Source organism: Aspergillus aculeatus (assembly GCF_001890905.1).
Source record: "Aspergillus aculeatus ATCC 16872 unplaced genomic scaffold ASPACscaffold_2, whole genome shotgun sequence".
Classification (NCBI taxonomy): Eukaryota; Fungi; Ascomycota; class Eurotiomycetes; order Eurotiales; family Aspergillaceae; genus Aspergillus; species Aspergillus aculeatus.
This window is the reverse complement of record NW_017962977.1, coordinates 2,887,228-2,909,513: the sequence shown is the minus strand read 5'-3', so window position 1 is coordinate 2,909,513 and position 22,286 is coordinate 2,887,228. Positions and strand designations below refer to the sequence as shown.

General features: G+C 53.5%; 7 protein-coding genes across 7 annotated transcripts; 3 read left to right on the top strand and 4 right to left on the bottom strand.

Moving 5' to 3' along the window:
- Positions 1–925: 925 nt before the first annotated feature.
- Positions 926–2,548, bottom strand: ASPACDRAFT_1885659 (MCT family MFS transporter; the record flags this gene model as incomplete). Its single annotated transcript, XM_020198400.1, has 2 exons — positions 1,940–2,548; positions 926–1,885 (listed from the first exon to the last, which is right to left on the bottom strand). The coding sequence occupies exons 1-2, from the start codon at positions 2,246–2,248 to the stop codon at positions 926–928; spliced, it is 1,269 nt and encodes a 422-aa protein (XP_020060575.1). The 5' UTR covers positions 2,249–2,548.
- Positions 2,549–2,906: 358 nt separating this feature from the next.
- Positions 2,907–6,031, top strand: ASPACDRAFT_1853141 (Zn(II)2Cys6 transcription factor). The gene is made up of 4 exons (XM_020197296.1): positions 2,907–3,048; positions 3,114–3,708; positions 3,759–5,585; positions 5,671–6,031. Exons 1-4 carry the CDS (start codon positions 3,002–3,004, stop codon positions 5,758–5,760), a joined length of 2,559 nt encoding a protein of 852 aa, XP_020060574.1. The 5' UTR covers positions 2,907–3,001; the 3' UTR covers positions 5,761–6,031.
- A 6,504-nt stretch (positions 6,032–12,535) lies between these two features.
- ASPACDRAFT_75722 (glycosyltransferase family 69 protein) lies at positions 12,536–14,101 on the bottom strand. Its single transcript, XM_020204527.1, has one exon. The coding sequence runs from the start codon at positions 14,024–14,026 to the stop codon at positions 12,695–12,697; it is 1,332 nt and encodes a 443-aa protein (XP_020060573.1). The 5' UTR covers positions 14,027–14,101; the 3' UTR covers positions 12,536–12,694.
- A 1,350-nt stretch (positions 14,102–15,451) lies between these two features.
- Positions 15,452–17,107, top strand: ASPACDRAFT_22298 (uncharacterized protein; the record flags this gene model as incomplete). Its single annotated transcript, XM_020199106.1, has 4 exons — positions 15,452–15,796; positions 15,853–15,916; positions 15,968–16,001; positions 16,057–17,107. The coding sequence occupies 4 exons, from the start codon at positions 15,452–15,454 to the stop codon at positions 17,105–17,107; spliced, it is 1,494 nt and encodes a 497-aa protein (XP_020060572.1).
- A 179-nt stretch (positions 17,108–17,286) lies between these two features.
- On the bottom strand, positions 17,287–17,838 carry ASPACDRAFT_39848 (GNAT family N-acetyltransferase; the record flags this gene model as incomplete). Its single annotated transcript, XM_020200663.1, has 1 exon — positions 17,287–17,838. The coding sequence occupies one exon, from the start codon at positions 17,836–17,838 to the stop codon at positions 17,287–17,289; it is 552 nt and encodes a 183-aa protein (XP_020060571.1).
- A 758-nt stretch (positions 17,839–18,596) lies between these two features.
- On the bottom strand, positions 18,597–19,556 carry ASPACDRAFT_39847 (NmrA-like family protein; the record flags this gene model as incomplete). Its single annotated transcript, XM_020200662.1, has 1 exon — positions 18,597–19,556. The coding sequence occupies one exon, from the start codon at positions 19,554–19,556 to the stop codon at positions 18,597–18,599; it is 960 nt and encodes a 319-aa protein (XP_020060570.1).
- Positions 19,557–19,959: 403 nt separating this feature from the next.
- Positions 19,960–21,880, top strand: ASPACDRAFT_112674 (uncharacterized protein). The gene is made up of 3 exons (XM_020195659.1): positions 19,960–20,275; positions 20,336–20,816; positions 20,876–21,880. The coding sequence occupies exons 1-3, from the start codon at positions 20,124–20,126 to the stop codon at positions 21,446–21,448; spliced, it is 1,206 nt and encodes a 401-aa protein (XP_020060569.1). The 5' UTR covers positions 19,960–20,123; the 3' UTR covers positions 21,449–21,880.
- Positions 21,881–22,286: the final 406 nt, after the last annotated feature.

Below are 22,286 nucleotides of genomic sequence, written 5' to 3'. Positions count from 1 at the left end.
ACTCAAACGTTGATTCACTCACGGCTTCTTTCGTTATTCTTCCATCGAGATTAGTCTGTCGTCATAGACGGATGCCTAGAATTGCGATTGGAAGCGAGGGATTACTACGGCCTCTCCAACATCACGACAGTCGCAGCTCGAGTCATCCTTTCCAGAACGTTACCAATTGGGGATCATACATAGCAATGAATGGATGAGGCAGTGGAATGGCCGTGGACGCTGCATTGTATTTCCCCTTTGGAAACATTGCCAAGAACGAACCCCCCTTCGGCTACGGGAGCCGCCCAGACGCGCCCCCACTGAGCTATTGGGGCAGTCACGGGTCCGTCCATCATAGGGGGGCGACGATCTGCGACAATGGAACCTCCACCGTCGACTACTGGTAGGTACCTCAATATGGTCCCATTCTCGTGGGTCACTGCCCTCTCACCATCCTCGGTTCGGAGAAGCAGATTCGCTTCGTCCCCGATCGTCTGTGACACGCCTCACTTGAGTCACCCCAACATGGCACCACCATTTTAGGCGATTAGGCGAGGTTGTCTTCCAGACATCCAACACAGACTCGTCATACCTGCGCAAGTGGTACAATCCTACGGATCTTTCACGCCATCGAGCGTCGGCCGCAGTACAAACACCCAGCTCGGCATTTTTCGGGCCCTAGCGATGCACCTCGCCCATTGAATGGTCACCTTTTTCTTAAGTCACAAATGACGTGGATCAAGGGCAGAATTGCACTAGAAGCGAAAGCGAAACTGATATGGGATTATAGATTTCTAAAAATACATCAGGACATGCCACAAGTCAGCCTCACTCAATACCAGCAAGCCGCTCGAATCAATGCATGAAGCCAGCTCTATCCCTTCTGTCACGACTGCCGAGCACATCACAGCACGCAAACACATCCAGAATCCGCCCTCCGAAAGAGTTATACTCGTCCCAGCAAACCAACTGGTGTGGTAGCCTTCGCAGCAAAGGCAATGCAGCCGCCCACCAAAGACAGAACGCCGCTGAAAATGGACGCCTGCAGGAACCCTCCGTAACGATCGAACAGTGCTCCAATCACGGGGGGCCCAATCAAGGCGGCGACGGAGCTGGTAGCGATGCCCATCCCCATATACGTCCCGCTTTCCCGGGCGTCCGTCATGCAGAGTGTGAATGCCGCGCTCGCTCCCGAGACGATGGTACCCGATGCGAACCCGATAAACACCGCGTATACCACCAACCCAGCCGTGGATTCCGCCTTGGTCATACAGAGGCCGATCACACCCGTGGCGATCCCTCCCAGGGCGAACATGTTCAATCGCCCGTATTTATCAGCGAGAAACCCGGGGATGATGCGTCCGAACGTGGACGCGGCGTTGAGAATCGCCAGTAAGTACGAGGCCAGCGTGGCGTCCATGCCCCGGGTCACTGCATAGGTGGGGAGATAGAACAGCGGGGTGAACAGCCCAATGAACATGAAGAAGAAGGCAGCGATGATGAGATCGAACCGGGCTTGCTTGAAGGCATCCGGGATGAAGAACGAGGTCGTGCGCGGGGGCAGGCGAGGCTTGACCACTGTACACGCGAACGCCATCAGGGGGATGACCACGAAACCCATCACTCGCACCGACCAACCAAATCCGAGCGACGAGCTGTTCAGCATCTTGGACAGCGCAATCGGGAAGACCACGCCCCCGATCGATGAGCCGGACACGATCAGCCCGAGGGCCGCGGCTTTCTTCTTGTCAAAGTACTGTGACACGGCGGCGAGAGCCGGCAGCTGGAGGAAGGCCATTGCTGTGCCGAGAAGGACGCCCTGCGCCAGCATGAACTGCCAGTATTCCGAGCAGAGACTGGTCATCATCATGGCGAAGATGTAGACGACTGCCGCCGGACGGATGACCTATGTTTCTAGTGAGTTGATGGGCACTTTTAGTGGCCGTTGGAGAGCACTCACCCATGTGCCATAGCGATCGAACAATGGACCCCCAATTCCACCGGCTGCGAACTGGAGGAATGTGCAGAGCGACCCGATCCAGGAGATCTTGCTGGACGAATCAACGCGTAGCTGATTGGCCTCGTAGTATTCTTGGAACACGCCAAACGAGTTTGCAAACCCCAGACAGGAGAATATGATGCACGCGCCTCCGGCCGCAACGAGCCAGGCCTGGCGTCCGCCGTCGGGGGCTGCCTCGTGCTCTGCAGGTGTGGGCGCGGCTTTCTCCACATCCGACATCGAAGCTGCAGCGGATTCGGTGCGACCCATGATGCGAACTATGGCTGCACAATTGTGTCAAGTGATTAAAGGCTGATCTTGGGCCTTGTAGTATGACGCATCAGGTAAGACAATATCATGGCTCTCACTACTTTATATATGACTTGGACAGTAGAAATTTGCTTCCAGTTTGCGCGGAGATACTCATAGGGCTGACGGGCCGGACTCGGTTGTCGGTCGGAGAATGGGTGTCCACTTGGACCAACAGCGCAAGAGCAACACTATGGCATATATTGCTTGTCGTCGGTCTTTACAGCAGCTACCCAGCTTAGAGCTGAATTGGGTGATTGACAAGAGGCTATATGGGATCAAAGTAGGTAGTTTTATCAAGCATACAATTGCAACATTGTCTAGTTTATCTCTTTCTTATGAGTGCAATGAATTGTGTAGTTACCTGTAGGTTCCCATTCATGCCACTGAATGAATAATTGAAAATATGACAGGACTAAAGTAGACAGGAGTCTTCATAAAGCTGTCATCAAAATTTACGAAAGAGAGCATCAGCGCTCTGCAAGTTACCAACCTGTTCGGGCCGCACATCATCGTCCTTGCCATACGCGATCACATGACCCGCTATCTCCGCCGACGGCGATCGGGGAATTTGGCTGTCTCCGAACGCCAATCCCCGCTGCACGACTCTGACAGCTCCGTGCACCGCTGTGACCACCACCTTCATTGTTTTCTTGAACATCTGTCATTCCACTTGTCCCTCAGCAGCTCTCCCTTCCTATCTAGATCTTCCGAATGATCAGCATGATAGGACCCGCCCGTCGACGTCGGAGACCAGCGGTGTAGGCTTCCCTCGGAGAAATCCCCTCGTCTCCTTAACCCCGCGCTGACAGCCCAAACACATCAGCTCGTGCTCTTTATGCAGACGCCGCAAGATCAAATGTGATCGTCAAGCGCCATGTAGCCACTGTACTCGCTCCGGGAATCAGGCTACCTGCGAGTATGATAATTCCGACGTTTCTCGGCCTGCGCAACCGGCGTTTGGTGTCACACCCACCAGACCAGCCCCGTATGCGATACCCATTGAGGGTGCATCGCATACCAGTCGCACAGCCCCATATACAATCCCCACTGATGGGACGTCGCATACCAGCCGCACGGCATCCTCCATGCCCAGTCCCCACTCCGCTGCACATACCACCGCCTCAACCAAAGCCTCGACTGTCGCCAGTCCCCAGTCGGACCCGAATGTGGAGGCCCTCAAGGACAGGATCCGACAGCTGGAACAGCGACTGGCTGAGACCGTTACCAAGCCTGCGATTCAGCCGCCTCCAGTGGCCCCCATCCCGGAGATTGTAACCGCAGGCTCCACATTGACTGGTCTGTTTCATTTGCAGCATGAGAACGATCATGCTCGCTCGGCCGTAGCGATCACTCGTAGTATCATGCACAAGTCGCGCCTCTTCGGCCAGAGCTTCTGGATCAACGGCATGGCGACGGAGGTAAGCGACCGCCTTCATTTTATCTAGACCTCTGCCTAATGCTATTCTAGTTCTGGAGCCTCTTCCAAATCCTGGAAACCCATGCGCGAGACCAAGGTAGTCAGGCGTTCACCAAAATCCAGAAATGTAAAGCTATCGGCAAGATCATCAAGGATAGACGCACACCCTCCTGGCCTGTAATGACCGCCACTCCACTGCCCCGGAGAGAAGTTGCCGACCAGCTGGTGGACTGCTACCTGCGCACCAGCGAAGCCATTCACCGCATCCTGCACATTCCTACCTTCCGTCGCGACTACAATACTCTCTGGGCAGCCCAAAGCACGCCGGACCCTGCGTTTGTGATCCAGCTCAAACTGGTCCTTGCCATCGGAGCGGCCACCTACGACGAACATTTCACGCTCCGTCCGTCGGCGATGGCCTGGGTCTACGAGGCGCTCACCTGGCTCGCGAAGCCAGAGTACAAAGCCCACCTCAGCATGCAGTTCCTCCAGCTCAACCTTCTCGTTCTTCTAGCGCGCGAAGCCACAGGCATCGGCGGCACCCTCACCTGGATCCCCGCGGGCTCACTCCTGCGCATGGCGATGCACATCGGTTTGCACCGCGACCCGAACCACCTCCCCAAACGCACCCTCTTCGCCTCCGAGATGCGCCGCCGGCTCTGGAACACCGTCCTCGAACTCTCCGTCGCGTCGAGCATGCTCTCCGGCGGACCGCCGCTCCTCTCCCTGGAGGACTTCGACACCCTGCCTCCCAGCAACTACGACGACGACCAACTCACCAACACCGCCACCACAGCCAGCAACGACACCGACACTGACAACCCCCCACCTCCACCACAACCCGACAACATATTCACCCAGACCTCCATCGCCATCACGTACCGCAAGACCTTCCCCGCGCGCCTAGCCATCACGCAAGCCCTCAACAACACCAACACGAAGCTCACCTACGAGGACACCCTCCGACTCGACGCGGACCTCCGCACGGCGTACCAAGAAACGTGCCATGCCCTTCACGCCCTCACCGCCGACAACCCCCCGACCCGCACCCCCTCCCCATTCACCCTGCACCTCCTCGACTTCCAAATCAACCACCACTTCATCGCCCTCCACATCCCCTACTTCATCCCGGCCCTCCACGACCCAATAGCCTACGCCTACACCCGCAAAGTCCTGACCGAAACCGCCCTCCGCATCTGGTGCACCGCCTGGCCCTCATCAGCCATTATCCACCCCGTCACCGCCACCACGCCTTCCCCGTCCCCCTCTCGCACCCATCCTCCCAACCACCCAACATCCACCCCAAACCCCGAATCCGAACTCCTATCAAGATACATAACCAACACCGCCAGCCCATACACGCAGACCACAACGCAAGCATACAACCTCGCCGCCTTCGAGCTTTGCGCCCAGCTGCGCGAGGCCTGCTCCGCTGCCCCTGCGTCATTCGCCGCCGTCGAGCCATTTCCGCATGGCTATTCCCCCCAACCCATCCGCCAAGACCTCCTGACCATCACCCGCGAGGGCAAGCCCTGGCTCCGCCGGTGTCTGCGCAGCGGCGAGACCAACATGAAGGGATACCTGCTGCAGGCGCTGGTCGAGGCGCAGGTCGAGGCGGTGCTGCGGCGCGTGCCAGACGCGGACCTGGGGGGGTGGTTGGTGCACGCGGCGGAGAAGGCGGTTGAGGAGGCGTTGGGGATTTTGGGGGAGGTTCTAGGGGAGGATTCCCATTCATTTGAAAGGGATGGCGGTGGTGTTGTTGGGGAGAATACGCGGGGGGAGGATACAAGGCATCTGGTTGTTGGGGAATCTGAGGCTGGGAGAGTTGGGGTGGGGGAGACGGCGGGGTCGATGGAGGATTGGGATTTGGATCTTTTGGTGAGTTTTCGCTCTACCCTGTACCCTTGTGTTTCTTTTGAGGGGGGGTGGTAAGGCTTCTGGTTACTGATTCGTTGGTTGCTAGACGTCTGATGCTATGTTCGGGTTGGATTTGGAGGGGTTGGGCGGGTGGATGGCCGATGAGGGGGTTGCGCAGGGGTCGTTTTTGTGGTAGTCTTTTTCTTGATTCCTAGGCACGAGGTGGTGTTTGGGTTAAGGTCTTGATGATTTGTTATATATAGTGAAGAGTCTCTACTCAGTGTACGGTGTATATCTCTCTACTGTTAGGCAGTGGCAGATTAACGTAGGCATTGTCCTACTTCAGCGATGTCAAGGCTCGCCACGATCCCGCGATATATGAGGATTACGAGAGCTCTATCCACAATTCTTCGCCGGCTTCCAATTTGACGCCCAGCTGCACTATCAGTCTAGTCCCTCTGGGCAAGAACAAATAAAAATATGGTTGACCAGAGAGAGAGAAAGCAACGAGCCCTGTCGATTGGGGGAACAGTCTTGTTGGTGGCTTCACGACAGATAGCGGAAATCCCACTGGCCGGGAAGCACCAAGGCACGCCATCCTGGATCAAGCCTCGACGTTCTTTAATCTCCATCATTTTCCATCGTCTGCCTCAGTCCGAGCAATAAACTGGGATGGAATTAGTGATGGGTGTCGGGACCAAAATGCGCAGTCCCAGGCGTTTATGCCCCGCAGGGCGCGCCCGAAGCGCAACGTTAAATAAACATGGACGCCGGCAGGCAGCCAGGTCAGCGCGCGCTGCCAGAGACAACGGGGATGCGGGAAACTTACGGGCGTCCCTCCCCTCCCAGTGGGACCGCGCTTGTGCATGTGGCCCATTCCATCACACCGTAGGGATTTTATAAATCTTTCTTTCATGAGACTAGCAGAAAAAGCAAGCCAACTGTGCAGAGAGCAATGAGATCGCAGCCCCGGAAATGGGGTTCTATGGGGGAGCAACCGACGTGTAATCCAGCTCTGGCCCAACATGTCCTGCTATTCTCTGCGGTACTCGAGGTCTGAATAGCTAATTTCAGGTTACCCCCCCCCCTGCATGGGCTTGACGCGATATATGCTTGTAAGTGCCATACCTCCCACCAACACCCCATCTCATCCCCCAAGTATCAAAGTGGTGGTCTTCTCCCGGCTTTTTAAGCGAGGGGAAGTGACGCGCCGAGGGAGGGCCTTCGGCACGATCGAAAGCAGAGGTGTGTTTTGCTGACATGAACAGCCAAATTCTCCATCCTTGTTTGGCAGCACAGGAATCACGGCCGGAAGTACGATATCGGGTACTTTGTCTGACAGACAGCCTTGCCATCGGTCGGCAAACCGCTGCAGTGGCCCTTTGAGCCCCTGATAATTCTTGTACAGCAGACCGCAGGAGTTGTGATATATGTGTGTACAAAGCTCTAAGTTTGATGTCTGGATTGGGAAGCCCGCCGATGTTCTGAGTTTTTAATGCGGGACACCTCTTTTATGTCCTTCTCGGCCGACCAGCCCGCTGGTGAGGAGAACGACTACGGCACATAGCGTCTCTTCTGTTGTAAGCGAGTTTCTCGCGGCAGAAAGCCCCACCGATGAGGGACCTCAATGGCTTCCAAACTTCACGGATGGAGTGAGCCCCTACCGGAATCCGGTATTTTCTTCCCTTCACCCTGTAAGCCCTTTGAGCTTAGTATCGGTAGCCATAAAGAGCGCATATTGGCTCATGGTGCTGAATAACAGTCCTTGCTACTATGTTAAGCTTTCTGACTGTGGCGGCTAGGGCAACACAACCTTCTGCGGTGATAATGCGGGTAGGTCTTGACGAGTATAGTGAGGACGATGAATATGAGGACGTGCACGTGGACAATGATCGCGACTGTATGATGATGGTGATGACGACGCTGAAGATGAGACATCGAAAGGAAGACCGAGAATTTCGAGCTCCATTTGCATCAATGCTTTGAAGAGTTCGATAAGGGTCTAGCTCTATTCTGCATTGAACATCCCGCCAGTGTCCTCTAAAACAGCAAGAGCCCGACAGGGTGGGATCCAAGTGCTGCATGACATTCAACGGGAGACCTAGAACAAAGTCCCGAAAAGACTTGGTCTGCCAAGAGGAAACCTATTTATCGAGCTCTCAGAACAAGATCTACTAAATCCGAGGTACAGGGAAAGATCATTATCCTCAGTGAACTCGGGATGTGTTTTGCTAACTGTGATACCATTTGATTGTTATCGCAACGAGAAACGTCACCAGCTGGTTGAATCCGTAATTCAACTGAAAGATACCTGAAAACAGAATGGAGGAAATGGACAGTGTCGTCGTCCTTATTAAATGCTCGATAAATCTGAAGCCGGGCGCTAATATGAAGCTGGATAGTAGCTTAGGCGTTGGGTTCTTCAAGTTTTTGGTCCATAACTGGAGGGCTTAGACTGCTTGAAGATTGTGAGGTGGATTCCACAATGAAGGCCCTAGGTAGAGATAGGCCGGTAGTGTCTATCGATCAGATTAGCCACGATAATCAGAAAGCAACTTTATGCCTTTTATCGTACTTTACTCTGCTTCTCGGCATCACATTTTGCCTTTCTGCACGGTGTACCGTGGCCATCCTGAGGCAATTGAATCCCAACGTGCCACTATTAGGGGTCTTTGAGCCCAAGCAGCTTGGTCACATTCCGCCTGCTTAGTCTTGTTGTTTTTTATTTTCTCAGATGCAGGCGTCACTGGGTCTTTGTCACCGAGCTTCCACGTTCCGGTATAGGTCTTCTTCTTGTCGGCTAAAGCACATTGCTTTTGCAGCGCCGGCAGCGCATTGTCGAGGAACGCAACGGTTTTGGGAATAAAGGAACACTCTGGCATGACGGCGTCTGGAGGGTAGATCGATCACGGAATATGATGGTTGATCTCGATTCGATTTCGACAGGGTTGCATATCAAGTGGACCGGTCCATCGTGGCTCGATTTGCTTCCCTTTGTGCTTCTCCAATTGGAATTCCCTTACTAGGATCAGATCTCCTCCTTCAAGCTCTCCCGATAGGCGGGGAATTCTCTCTTTCATGTCGGTCATTGTCGTTGTGCCAGTCTCGGATAAGAAAAAGCTGACTTTATTGAGTTTGCAAACAGAAGCACCTATATGCAGTTTCACATTGATGTAGGGCCCAAGAATGGCCTAGGGGTATGAGTTCTGATTCGACGTGTCTGTGACAGCTTTTTGTAGTGGCTTGATGCAGGCCAGGATAAACATCCCACACTGCGCGCGGGTAGTACCGACATTCAGGCGCGGGAAGTCTAAGACAGAGCCCGGGAGGCTGGTGATTACCAGCCCGAAAATGATCACCGGCCGCTTCCATCCCTGAAATGCATCAGCTGTGCTGAATGTGACCCTCTTCAGCTTGAGCTAGGGTTGCCTGGCCTGAGCTGGAGCGCAGCATTGGACTTTGTGATAGTGACCCCAAAACATGATGCTCCTTTGACCATGCCGAAGATTTGTACCCGGCAACCCTAAGGACAAAAGGTGGTGTCATAAAGATGAGTTCGCGGGTGAGACAGCTGTCTTGAGCGAGGCTTAATCATTGCAAAGTTCCTGCTTACTTACGCATCCCGGCCATCAGCAGCTAATGTCTATATCTCCGATCAGAACTGTGAGTCCAGACTTCCAAAGGCCACGGTGGAGAATCATGGTGGCCGCAGCAGCCACGGATCCTAAACTCATTTTAGTAGTCGCTCCTTCGAAGGCAAGGAAAGTAGTACAGTAGTACATCGACTATTGTGTCAAGCAACTAGCATAGGCGAGCGTCTGCAATTTATTTCTTTCGTGGCCATGTTGCGGAATGTGGAAGCTTGATTTCCGAATTGTACTGCTCATCATCGGGCTGTAGGGATTCGATTTCCGCTTTCTCTACCTTTCGTCGCTCGGGCCTAGGTGGCGAAGAGGACCAATTGAAAAATGCCTCCTCGTCACTTGCCTCGTCTTCCATTATTGATCTATTGACCTGTGGCTCATTGCCATCTCGCAGCATCCAATCAGGACGCAACAATTTCGCGATTCCGGATCGTGGACGGTATCATAAGCCCCTGATTCTTCTGGTCTGTGGAGAAGAAAGGATCTCGCACCATTTGCTTCGATTGGCTCTTTCCGTGCCGCATAGGGTCGGCTCGGAAGTTCTCGTTCGTCTTGATAGACGGTGGTGCTGGCTGTCTATAAGATGGTTTAGTCTGTCTGGATGGGCAATTTCCATTGCTGGTCGAAGTCTGCTGATTGACGCTTTTTTCGATCTCCGGTCGATAGCTCGCAGATAGCCAGAAGTGCCCAGGCGTCGCTGAGTCTGGTGCCTGGTAGAGGCCAGCGTTGGTTATCTATAGGTGATGGTTGTGGTTTGATAGGTGTCGGTCACATCTCTTGTGGTTTGCTCTCGTCGGGGTCTATGTCGCCTTGGGACCAGATAGCGTAAGATCTGGGTACCTTAAGGGCATGGTTGCAGAATGTAGTACACATTAATCTCTCGCTCGCTTGGTTGATTACCTCGCGGCACTCGGTCAGAATAGCACGGGTCTGGCTAGTAGGTGGCACGCGTGTATCAATCTGAAACCACTTATCGATCTCCTGAAAATGCTTTAGGAGACACGGACGCTGTCGGGCCGCGATACTTTGAAACTTTGGTGTCATTCCAAGCCATGAAGCTGGGTTATTCACTTCCATGGCATCTGACGCATCTGCACCTTTCCCTTGGTCGTGCTGGTAAGTTTTGGCTTTCTTATCGTTCTTAGCTATCTTGCTAAGAGTTCCTGTAGCAGTTCGTGTCCACCTTTGGATCTGCGGATTCCTATCCTCTAGAGTTATTCATTATGGTAGACGCTGGGATATAGGGTTTATAAGGTTAGTTTTAAGAGTCAAGGACTCCGTGAGTCGCTTCGCCGTAGAAAACACCTGTGAAATTTTATTAGATGAGTGAGTACATAGACCCAGATAACTCTGAGCAGTGTCGTTTTTGGAGATCGGAATATGGGAAGAGAAGAAGAGAGAAAAAGACAGAAAAGAAAGAGAGGGGGAGAAAAATAGGGACAGAGCTTGCACGCTTCGATTTTTATTGCACTGCCAATGCTTATGCTCCAAATTCCTAAGTCTGGAAGACTGCGGTCTTTTTCTTGGTGACGGCGACGGCCCCTTGGGCGGTAGCAAGGGCATTGTTCGATGTATACAGGCTTGTTTTTATGGCTCATGTATCGACCCCATACTCCACATCTGCCCTCGTGTGCGGTTCCTGTTCCTGACTTATTATAGAGAGCATGCGTGCCCCGGCGCTTGAGTTGGGCTGTAGCCCCTTGCGTAAGCCCCTGCCTTTCTTCTTTTGCTCGCGTTTCTTTGTTATATAGAGTTAGCCTCTATACATCTCCAGGGTATTCGCAAATACCATCGGAATATGATAACTGATATGATCTGGCCAGACAAGAGTCCATAGGTTGATAAGTTGGTCGCGCGGTGTCCATCCTCTTTCGCTACTATGTGATAGTGCAGCGTACTGTCGTCTCCCTAAATGATAGCCACGAGGTACTGTAGGGTCTAATTCTTAGGGTTCCCCGATTGTCCTACATATGGACGCTAAATAGTCGGTGTTGCGGTCATCTGTGACAAAGTTAAGGTAGCCATTGCCACGTTACCATTCCTCTGACAACGCCCGCTCATTCATGTGACATTGCACTGGACTGTTTAGCATTTGCTCAGACTGTTTTAGGCTGCCTAAAACTGTCTCCAAGACTATGGTGGGCAGTAGTGAATTTGTTCCGCAGTTCAATGCATCCTGGTAGTAGTTGTAGAAGCTTTGAACCACAAAAGTCAAACACCAATCATCGAATCCTTGTTGACATTGGTGAAGGAGTTGACTAGGTATCCATCGGGCAGGTTCGTAGGAGGTAAATGGTCGGTTACCTACAGCCCGTTCAAGAGTAAACCTCTAGAAGCCTCTTAACCGATGTCTCGTAGACGACCTTCCTGAAAATTGGCCAAGAAATTGGAATAACTTGAACAAGCAAGTAATGTTGACACAAGTTGAAAGTCGCCTATCAAATAGATGAACACTCATATATAACCATTGAGGTGGTCGAGGAGCAAATCCTTCTTGACTAGGACTCAGGACATCTCTCTCTTGGATGGAGTATGTTGAGCGGATCTTTAAATCAATGCTCGAATCCCGAGATAGACGATGAATAGATCCCATCAGTAGAGTCTTGGGTAAGACTTGTGTCTGGATACTAGTGTATGTAAGGGAATGAGAAGGGTGGTGGATAAGAAGACTGACGGGGAACTGGAATCCTGGACTTGGACTGTACAAGTCCTGATATTGGGCCACGGTAGCTTGGTTGAAAGGGAGACGGTAGAACAAAGAAGGAAGTAGGAAGAGGATCCTTGACTTTAAAAGAAGAAGAAAGTACTGGTTCAAGACCGGAACCAGCTCAGAGAATACTGTGAATGGGCCTGGTCTGAATGGGAAGGTGAATGGGCCGGGTTGGAGGTCAAAAGCTACAGAGACGTTCTCAGACTGTGGGCGAAGAGTTGGTGCTCAAGGTGACTGTCTGGTTGATCATTTGAAACTACTTGGAATAATGCGTTGCTTATTCACTATATAGTCTCATTGAATGGGGTTATCCATGTGGTAAGCACTTTCTTTAAAGGAATGTCGAATATCAGGTGTTGTGAATCGTGCCCTAGCCTTGCTGAGTACTTCCTAACGTCTGCATTACGAACGCGTCGTAGAAGCAGACAAGAGACCCTATGCTTAGATGGCAACTACAAGCACACTTTGTTCTTTGATCACTCATCAACGCGAGCCATAAGGTCATGCATATATCCGCCTTCTCTTTTTCATCGCATAGGGGAAACGAACTACTTTTACCCCTCCCGTCCTATTGCTCTTCCAAATAACCACGTACTGCTAGCCTGAATGAACAAGCAGGGCAAAGTCAGATTTCTTGTATGTAAATCTATAATTCAGAGCAGCAACTAGCACAAAGTTCATTACTGCGCCAGTAGCAAGCCCTGGTTGTGGCCGTAAAATCACGCGGAGCTGAACATGCAGAAAAAGATATATACGCTTGGTATCACAGATACTATTTACATCGGGTCGACCCAATATTGGTTATTAAACCAGGGCATGCACTTGACCCGCGGCGGTGGCTCCGGCTGCCACTCGATCAGTTCCGGTCCCTTCGTGTACTTCTCCCGTCGAATGATCTGGTGCACATATTTGTAGGTCTCCTTCGCCTCGCGGGCCGTCTTGTACTCGTAGGCGACATTGATGCTGGATACGGCCTGAATCTTGCCCAAGCCCGCTCTCCAGAGATCCTTGGCCAGCGTCATGGGCTCCCCCATGTAGCACTCGCCTGGTTCGGAGCTGCGGAACGTGATGGATTTCTGCACAAACGGCGCCGCGTTGAGGGTCACCATGCCGCCCCAGCATGAGTAGACCTGCACGGGGAGACCTCGCCCATAACGCTCCGCATTGTAGTTGTCATCAAAGAACATATCCTTAGCGATCCAGTACCGTGCGTCGTGGGTAATCTCAAAGAAGAGGTTACCGGACATCGAACGGGACACCCAGGAGTCGTAGAAGGAGCCACCGCCCGCGTTCCAGTCGAATGCGCAGGTCATCTGCGCATCTTGATTCTGATGCTGGTAGATCAGCTCAAGAAGGTCCTCCGTGCACAGGACGATATCGTTGACGAAGACAATCAGCGTATCGGCGGCGTACGGGCTGAACTTGCCCGTGCCGGCAGTGACCAGCGGGGCAATCGCTTGATTGCGCAGAATGGCCAGGTCCTTGATGCGATCCTCGCCCTCCGCCTTGGGGTTCAAGTCGTTTGTTCCCAGAAAGTATCGCACGCCCATCGCAGCGAGCTCGCGTTCCAGAGCGACAAGAATATCGTACGTGCCATCAGTGGATCGACCTTCAACGATGGACAGAGCACAGTACTGAGGCCCAATGAAACGCATAGTATCCAGAATCGCGCCCATCAGGGGCATGAGAATGTGGGCGGCTTGGTACAGGTCGAGGGCGAAGAAGTATTTGACCTTGGGGTTGGCGCTACCCCAGCTCGGTTGCACGCGGAGGCTATCATAACGAAGGCTGATGTTGAGAGGACAATCGAGATGGGCGGTTTGTTTCATGTTGTGCTTCACTATCGAGCACACAAAGTCGTCGACTGCGCTGCCATTGATTGAAGCTTTGGCGTTCAAGGTACCGTGGAGGTCAAGCGATACGGTGGCGGGGTCGAAATCGTCGCAGGCGGAGAGGGCAGGAACAACGGCTTTGACATCGTCGACCACCAGGCCGTCATTGGCCATAGAGGCGCCATTGCGGTTTGCGTAGAGGTAGAGGACGAGGCACAGAGCGGCCATCAGCATGGCCGCTCGAGCAAGGTGCCATTGCACCTGGTGGAGGTTCATCTCAACTGGAAGAATGCATATAGGGTGGGAGGGAAGATTGTTGGGTGGCGAAAATCAAGCCGTGCGAGAAGAGAGAAGGTTCTGCATTATGAAGGAGGGACGGATAAGATAAATAGAGGAGAAGTGGACAAAGGAGGGAAAAACCCCGAAGAAACTGGTCGCTGGGATGATTTCTTCTCCTCATGGCGCGCCGCAGTCAGCCTTAGTGGTGGAACCCTCCGGTGATGGTACGCGTGGGCCTTTTGCCATTCCTGATTTGCGCAGCTGCCTAACTGGCAGGGAAGCCAATCACTGCGACAGGATCAGCGGCACCATTTGATGCCAGCCAAAATGAGGTGATAGGGGCGTCATCATTTAGGGGAACAGGTGGATCAGGCTGAACCGGTAAAGGCAATCCTTGAGATTGAGAGTATCTCCCGAAGAGTGTGGAATTCCAATGATCTCAAACTCTGAAACTGTCAAATGAACTCTCGGGCGGATTGCCGACACGTGATGGTCCGAATAGGACTAGCCGATGCATCATCGGATCTCCCGGCTTGTTTGCAATGCTCAACAACTCCTTGCTTGAATGCTTGTATGCTTGCGTGCTTGCATGCTTTTCACTCAATCCACTGCGTTTCATGTCAAGATTTCTGATCTCTCTACGAGCGGTACAGAATAATCATCTGCTAGACTTGCCAGTTGCCAAGACATCTGTTCCTCAGCTCGCCCCGGTCGTCCTCCGTGCACAGCCCATCCGACCGCTGTTTGTACACATCAAAAGTCTACCAACCAAGGCCAAGCTGGAAATTAGGGGCCGTAATCTGAGACATACGTAAAATCTGTCACCCCCAAAAGACTACCGCATCGGATGTAATATAAGGTGGGGGCCAGGGGCTGGTGCACCATCCTCACCATTCAGGAGCAGGAGGGGCTGCTTCGGTTCCGCAACTGTAGCATTGGATGTCTCCATGCAAGGTACAGGGGTGATGAGAGCTCTCATCTTTGTTGTCAATCGGTCAGCATTACATGTCAAAGCCATCATTGCAAGTCAACCCTGCTATCGACAACAAATTCACAAAATGCGGTTGCTGGCGATCGAATGATCAGCCACTCCACACGATTATAGCCGAGATAATGATGATCACTGCAGTCACCACTAACTATGACCAGGTGGCTGAGAAGCAGATCCCTATGACGAGGACTGAGGCGACGAGGCATTAATTCCCGCCTGAGGCATTCAAGCCACGACATTACCGTAAGAAGCAAGTGGAACATGACCTCGGGCTAAGCCTCGTTGAGCTAACCCCTCGATAAATAAAGAATTAAGGTTGACTGCAGTTGGTGCCTGAACCGCCGTCCGGTCTTTCGCCTCATCGTCATTCTCTGTCTCTTTCCTCCTCCAACTATCCAACCTTTCCCAAATATTGTTGAACTTCCTGCAAAATGACTACCTACACCATTGCTAGCGGAGATACCTTGTGGAAAATCGCTCAAGATCATGGCGTCACTCTAGATGCCCTCAAAGCCGCCAACCCGCAACTCACCAACCCGGATCTCATCTATCCAGGCCAGGAGCTGCAGATCCCTTCGGGTCAAGCCCCTAGAAATGAGCCGCCAGTTCAGGCCGCAGATCCGGCTCCTCGTGAGTTAGGTAGTCCTTCAGCTCCGACCCCAAGCTACAACATAACACGTGCTCCTCCTCCGGTTCCCCCGCAGATGGTTCCGCCACCCGCTCCTGGCGTTCCGCAGGGGCCCGCCTACAAGACAGTTGCATACTTCACCAATTGGGTATGTCTTAGCCGTCATAGAGTGACTCGTCGATATATCAGCTAACCTGTCTGCAGGGTGTCTATGGTCGTAACTACCAACCTCAGGACATTCCAGCCGAGTATATCACACACATCCTATGTATGAAGCTCAAAACGTACCAGGAGCTACACACCCACTAACAAACATCAGATTCCTTCGCAAACATCCGACCCACGGGTGAAGTGTACAACCACCAATACCTGTCTTCCTCTTCTTAGATCTAATACCTTACTCTCCAGATTCCTTACAGACACATACTCCGACCTCGAAAAGCACTACCCGAGCGACAGCTGGGACGAACTCAACACCAACGCCTACGGCTGCATTAAACAGCTCTTCCTCCTCAAGAAGCAGCACCGCCACCTCAAGACCCTCCTATCGATAGGCGGCTGGACCTACAGCGCCAACTTCGCCCAACCGGCCTCCACGCCCGAGGGCCGCCAAACCTTCGCCCGGAGCGCCGTGCACCTCCTCGCCGACTTGGGGTTTGACGGCATCGACATCGACTGGGAATATCCGGCGGATCCGCAGCAAGCCGCCAACTTCGTGCTGTTGCTGCAGGAGACCCGCCGCGAGCTCGACCGCTACGCGGCCCATCTCCGCCTCCCCTCGCGGCCGCTCCTGACCATCGCCGCCCCCTGCGGCCCCACCCACTTCTCCAAGCTCCGCATCCGCGACATGGACCCCTACCTCGACTTCTGGAACCTGATGTGCTACGACTTCGCGGGTAGCTGGGACGCACACGCGGGCCACCAGGCGAATGTCTTCCCCGCGCCACCGGGCCACGAGCGGTTGACCCCGTTCAGTGCGGATCGCGCGGTGCACGCGTACGTCTCGCAGGGGGTGCATCCGAACAAAATCATCTTTGGAATGCCGCTGTACGGGCGCGCATTTGAAAACACGGAGGGTCCCGGGCGGCCATTCCAGGGGGTCGGAGAGGGGTCGTGGGAGAACGGCGTGTGGGATTACAAAGCCCTGCCGCCGGCGGGACATCAGGAGTTTGTGGACAGCAATCTGTTGGCGAGTTGGAGTCATGCGCCCGGGGAGCGGAAGGTGGTCAGTTACGATACGCCGCAGGTGGCGGCGATGAAGGTCGAGTACATCAAGCGGAGGGGGTTGGGGGGCGCCATGTGGTGGGAGTTGAGCGGGGATCATCCCGTCGGACATGAGCGGAGCTTGATTCGGACGACGGTGAACGAGTTTATGCGGTCGGGGGATCTGGATCGGAGCCCGAATACGCTGCATTATCCGTTGAGTCGGTTTGAGAATTTGAAGCGGGGGTTTGAGTAGTCGTTCGGTGCAGGTGAGATATCGATCAATGTGAACGGCGTGTCTCGTGCGGCAAATATGTGTACATTGAATAAGGAAACCTCACAAGCTTTGCAGCATGTTCCGCAGTACATCCAAGAGAGCCCAAACCAGCAGACATACAATGATAGTACACATAGACAACATTTTCACATCGCGCCTCACATCAAACAAACCCCTCTACTCCCCACCCCCTCCCCATTCCTCCTAACAAGAAAAACCGCCTCCCCGCCATACCCGCGCACCTTCCCCGCCAACTCCTCCCCCACCTCCGCAACCCCAAACCCAAACCGTCCCCAAAACTCTTCCGTCCCGTACACCGACACCAACCCCGTACTCTCATACCGCCCCGCTACCTCCAGCAGCCGACGCACCCCCTCCGCCGCAAGCCCCCGTCCGCGCACCCCCGGGAGGACCGCCACATCGTGGATGTAATACTGGTCCGCATCCGGCGCGATCCGCCCCAGCAGCGTGTCCAGCGCCGGCGGCTGGCCCGCGCGGATCGGGTGCGAGATCGCGTAGCCGACTAGTTGGCCTTCGTTCCCGGCTTGGGTTTCGGGTTCGGGGGCTAGGGTCAGGGCCCAGCAGCCTGCCGGGAAGAGGCGGATGCGCTCGGCGAAGATCTCCGGGCGCTCCGGGAGGGTTTGGTGGATTTGGTTGGCGATGGTTGTTAGGGCGGGGAGGTCGGTGGGGTGGAGGGGGCGCCAGGGCATCTTTTTTTTTATTTTTGTCGGGGATTGGAGGGTAGGAGGATGTTTGGTTGTATAGATGTGTGGTGTGATAGGAGGTTGAGGGGTGGAGGGGTTGAGGGAGGTTAGGTGATGTAGGTGATGGAAGTTATGTACTAAGTGTGGTTTGGTAGGTTGTTGTTGTTTCATTGGGTGAAATCTTTTGCTCGCTGGAAGCCTGCAGTGCCAGCCGAGGTCCTATCCGCTTCCGTTTAATAGGTGGCTACTGCGGTAGGATGTGGGGTGCTTGATGTACATACACATTTTGTCTTTCTTTTCGTCGAGTATCTACTATATCTAGGTAACCGCTTGGTAGATATCCCAGCTAAGTATCTGAATCAACACAAAATTAATTGTCAATGGCCATAAACTGATACACTCGCTGCTGAGTGGGGAAGTACAGGGTAGGCGGTCAGGTATCCTGTGTCCGCTCAAATCAAATCTCCCAGCTTTGGTGTGCCGAGGGCGCTACTAGGTAACACATCCCCGCTGACAAGAGTGATGATGTACTACCTCAGCCATGCTAGAGCGAGGTATTACGTGATCGTCCTTAGGAGAAAATTGAACTCATACTTGGATTGCCTGGCGGATTTGTTGATAGCATGGGCTTGACCTCCCCACCACTAACAAGCTGCACTGTACAGTATTTCCCCAAAAATCAAATAAGCAGACAAGGCCGTTCGACACAAGGTAAGAAAAATGCATGGGATCCACCACCACTAATCAATTAGTGATTTCTCCCTCTACTCCCGCAGCAAATCGTCCAGTGCCTGGGCCGGTGTCCGCTTTGGCGCCGCGATCTCCAGCACCTCCCGGCTTGTCGTAGAAGCAGCACACTTCCCCTCCCACGCCGTCCTGAGCGCGTGCTTGACAGACCAGACCACATTCCGCGAAGACTGCGGAGCCCCCATAAACTCTCGCTCAAGGTACGCCTCGAGGTCCGACAAGTCCTCATAGCAGACCCTCTCCACCGGCGCCCCGATACGGTCACCCACCATCCGCACGATCTCCCGCCCGGAGACATCCACGGGCCCGTTGACCACATACCGGGCCCGATTGTGCACCTCAAGGTCCGCCTGGACTAAAAGGTGCGCCGCCAGGGCGCCCACCTCATCGGGATCGACGATGCCCACCGGCGCCGTCTCCGAGGCCATCAGCCTCAGCGTCCCCGGCTTTGCGTTCTTACGGGACTGCTTGATGAACTCCGCGGCGGAGGCAAGCCACAGCCCGGCAAAGACATTCGGCTGGAGGGAGGTCCACTGCAGGCCGTGGAACTCCGGTGAGCTCAGGAGGCTCTCAATGGCCCAGTGGGCCCGGGCGTAGTAGGCGTCGCAGTCCGGGCGGATGTTCGCGGCCGTCGTCGAGATGCGCACCACGTACTTGACCCCGGCGCGCAGGGCGGCGACGTGGAAGGTCGATTCCTCGGCGAATTGGTTGGGTTGGTTGTGCGCGGCGAGGAACGCGCGGACCACGCCGTGTTCTTGGAGCCAGGATGGGGTCAGGTCGACCCAGTTCTGCTCGATGACCTCCACGCCCGGTAGTTGGGCGAGCTGCTGCGCGATCGCGCTCTGGGGGGAGCGGGTGAGGGCGAGGATGCGGTGGTTGGGGAGGGTGTCGGTCGTCGCTAGCAGTTGGGATAGGGTTTTGACGACGTTTCGGCCGGTGTTGCCGGTCGCGCCGGCGATGAGGATTGAGGGAGCCATTGTTTGGTTTTGAAGAGATGGGGAAGATGTAGTTTGCTTCGCAGAGTAGAATGGAGTTGAATGATGGACATTGCGGTAATCCAGGCCAGCGACCAGTGCAGTACTTATAGCTGCGTTGTGGTCCGATGATTGGAAATTGTTCAGGTAATCATCTTGTCGCTTCATTTCAAAGTACAGAAAACTTCATACCGACATTTCACAGTTTACAACCAAAAGCACAATACCTATCGCCGTATACCAAGCTGAGTGATCAAGGCGGGCACTCCGAGCAAGGTGGGCATCCCGATGCCCGCACGGGGTGGGCACTCCGGACAGAGTGGGGCACTCGGAAGTGGCGTGCCAAATCCATAAACCTGTGTCTTTGACCATAAGACAGAATTGTCTCTTCATCTACTTCCTTCAAGACACCTTACTAAGCTATGTATTGTTAATCATATCAGGGGTAAGCCACCAAAACCTTATGGGAACGTCGGCTTGTCCCTACGCTCACCTTTACGGTGTAGTCTCGAGCCAATAATGCCGTTGATTATCTTTCATAAGTCCTAGAATATTTGACAAATCAGCGAGATGCTCTCGAGTCCTTCCAAAACATATAAGTGTCGATTTCCGGGCTGCAGCTTGAGCTACCAACGGAGGGAGCATCGCCATCGTCATGAAGCGCAACATACCCGCCGTCAGCTTCCGCAGTGCTCGATTTGTGCTCAAACATTTAGCCGGCGGTAAGAAGTGACTTGCCTACTATAATCCCTCCCATGTGAGCCAATGCTGAGAAACGATAGCGATACACTCCGCCGGCACATGCAAAAGGTGCATGTCACCAAAGAACCGGCGGTGCCTCCCACCAAAAACGCCTGCACACTGTGCCGAAATCTAAAAATTCGGTGCCACGGCGGGCCACCATGTAGTAACTGCCTGCATCGTGGGATTCCCTGTTCTCTTGACCTCCACGGACAGACTGATGTAGAGTCTGGTGACAACCCCAAGCGCGCGTCAGACCCACAATTCATGCCGTTGCGATCGCTGCCCACCCAACCCAAGGCGAACCGCTCCGCCAAGGAGAATCACTATCTCGGTCTGTATTTCAAGCTGTTTCACCCTCACTGGCCCTTCATTCACCGGGGCTCGTTCAGTGAGTATGAGACGCCCTTGCTGGTGCAATCTATGGTTGTCATAGGTCTGTGGCTGAGTCGAGAGAAAGACACACAGTCCAAAGCAATGAATCTGCACCAGGTCCTTGACTCCGCCATTCGCGAACAGACAGTATGTGACTCAGCACCTCCTGCACTAGAAGTGTATTCAACTGATGGGAAATTCCGTAGGCGGTTTGGGATGCCTCGAGCTTAGAGGACGGATGCAGTGCTTGTTCGTGGCCCATCCCGACGTACCAGGCCATCTTGCTCCACACAATCTTCGCCGGGCTGTCCCAGGGCGGTGAAGGGCTTGGCCCGGACCTCAAGCCTTCCCTTGCTCCCCCTGACCGCGATCTGCTGGAAAGGCTGGTCGCGAGTTGCAAGAAGCTGGGGCTGCTGTATTATCCCAACATGCTCAACCGTTATTGCCAGGATGATCTAGCGACCTATGTGTGGGTGAGCATCGAGGAGGTCAAACGATTCAACATGACGCTGTTCAAGGTTTGCAGAGCGTTCAGCGGTGCAAACAGACAAACGAATAGTCGGGGCGTTGCGGAAATGGCACAGCCAGCAAGCGGGATCCTTCAAGTACGCGATCTGCAATTTCCGTGGCCACGAAATACCCCGTTGTGGAATGCGGTGGGCAAAGCAGAATGGCTCTCTGTTGCGACCGAAGACGTTTTTCGCCATAGTCCACATGACACTTTGGAGGTGGAGTGGATCTCGAATTCTGCTGGTGTTCTGGAGATGCTCGACGGTTGATTTGGCTTAGTATCCAGCTGGGTGACTTGGATCATTTGACCACAACTTTGACGATATACCCTAATTAATGTCAAAAGTATCGACACTGGTATGGAGGAGTTAGCCTAGAGGAAGGTGTTTGTCCCTTTACCTACATTTTCATGCTATTTATCTCATATCAGCGTTGTTATGATGGGAATTGTTGAATAACCTAGAGACCTGATAAATGGGCTCCGCCTCAGGCCCCACAGTCATCCTGCATGAGGCTATACGCTAATTGATATCCCCGAGATCGGCACCCCTGATGCTTTAATCAAGAGACCCATGGACTCTTGGCAGCCTCGACAAACTGGGGCTCTGATGGAACGAGCTACCTCCCTTGGCAAGAAAACGAACGACTATGAGCTTCCTCAGGTGACAATAGGACAATAAAGAACAAGTTAGTTTCACTGCAGCGTTAATCTGTGCCGTCGGTATCATGCTGCTCACCCTGCGCAACCTTATTGCTATAGCGGATACCAGAACCCAATGGACATCAGCTCTCAACCAAGCAGCAGATAACCCTTCTGCTCCGTAAAAAGAGGACTTTGAAAGGCATTTACATCATAGCCATTGTGCTGTTAGTATGTATGCCATCCTAATACAAGCCATCATTTGAGTCCTCGGCTTAGTCTCTTCCTTCTGCCAAACTCGTTTTGGAAAGCAGGTCATAAACAGCAAGTAGCATATATCAAGCAATAGCTCATGGCTCACGTCTTACTTAACAAGCAGGTGTAGCGAGCAGGATCTGGTGATGGAAGGTTGCCCCAGTTCTGGCTAAGCCTCGAGGCCCCACCTACCAAGCCTTCAATGGCCACCT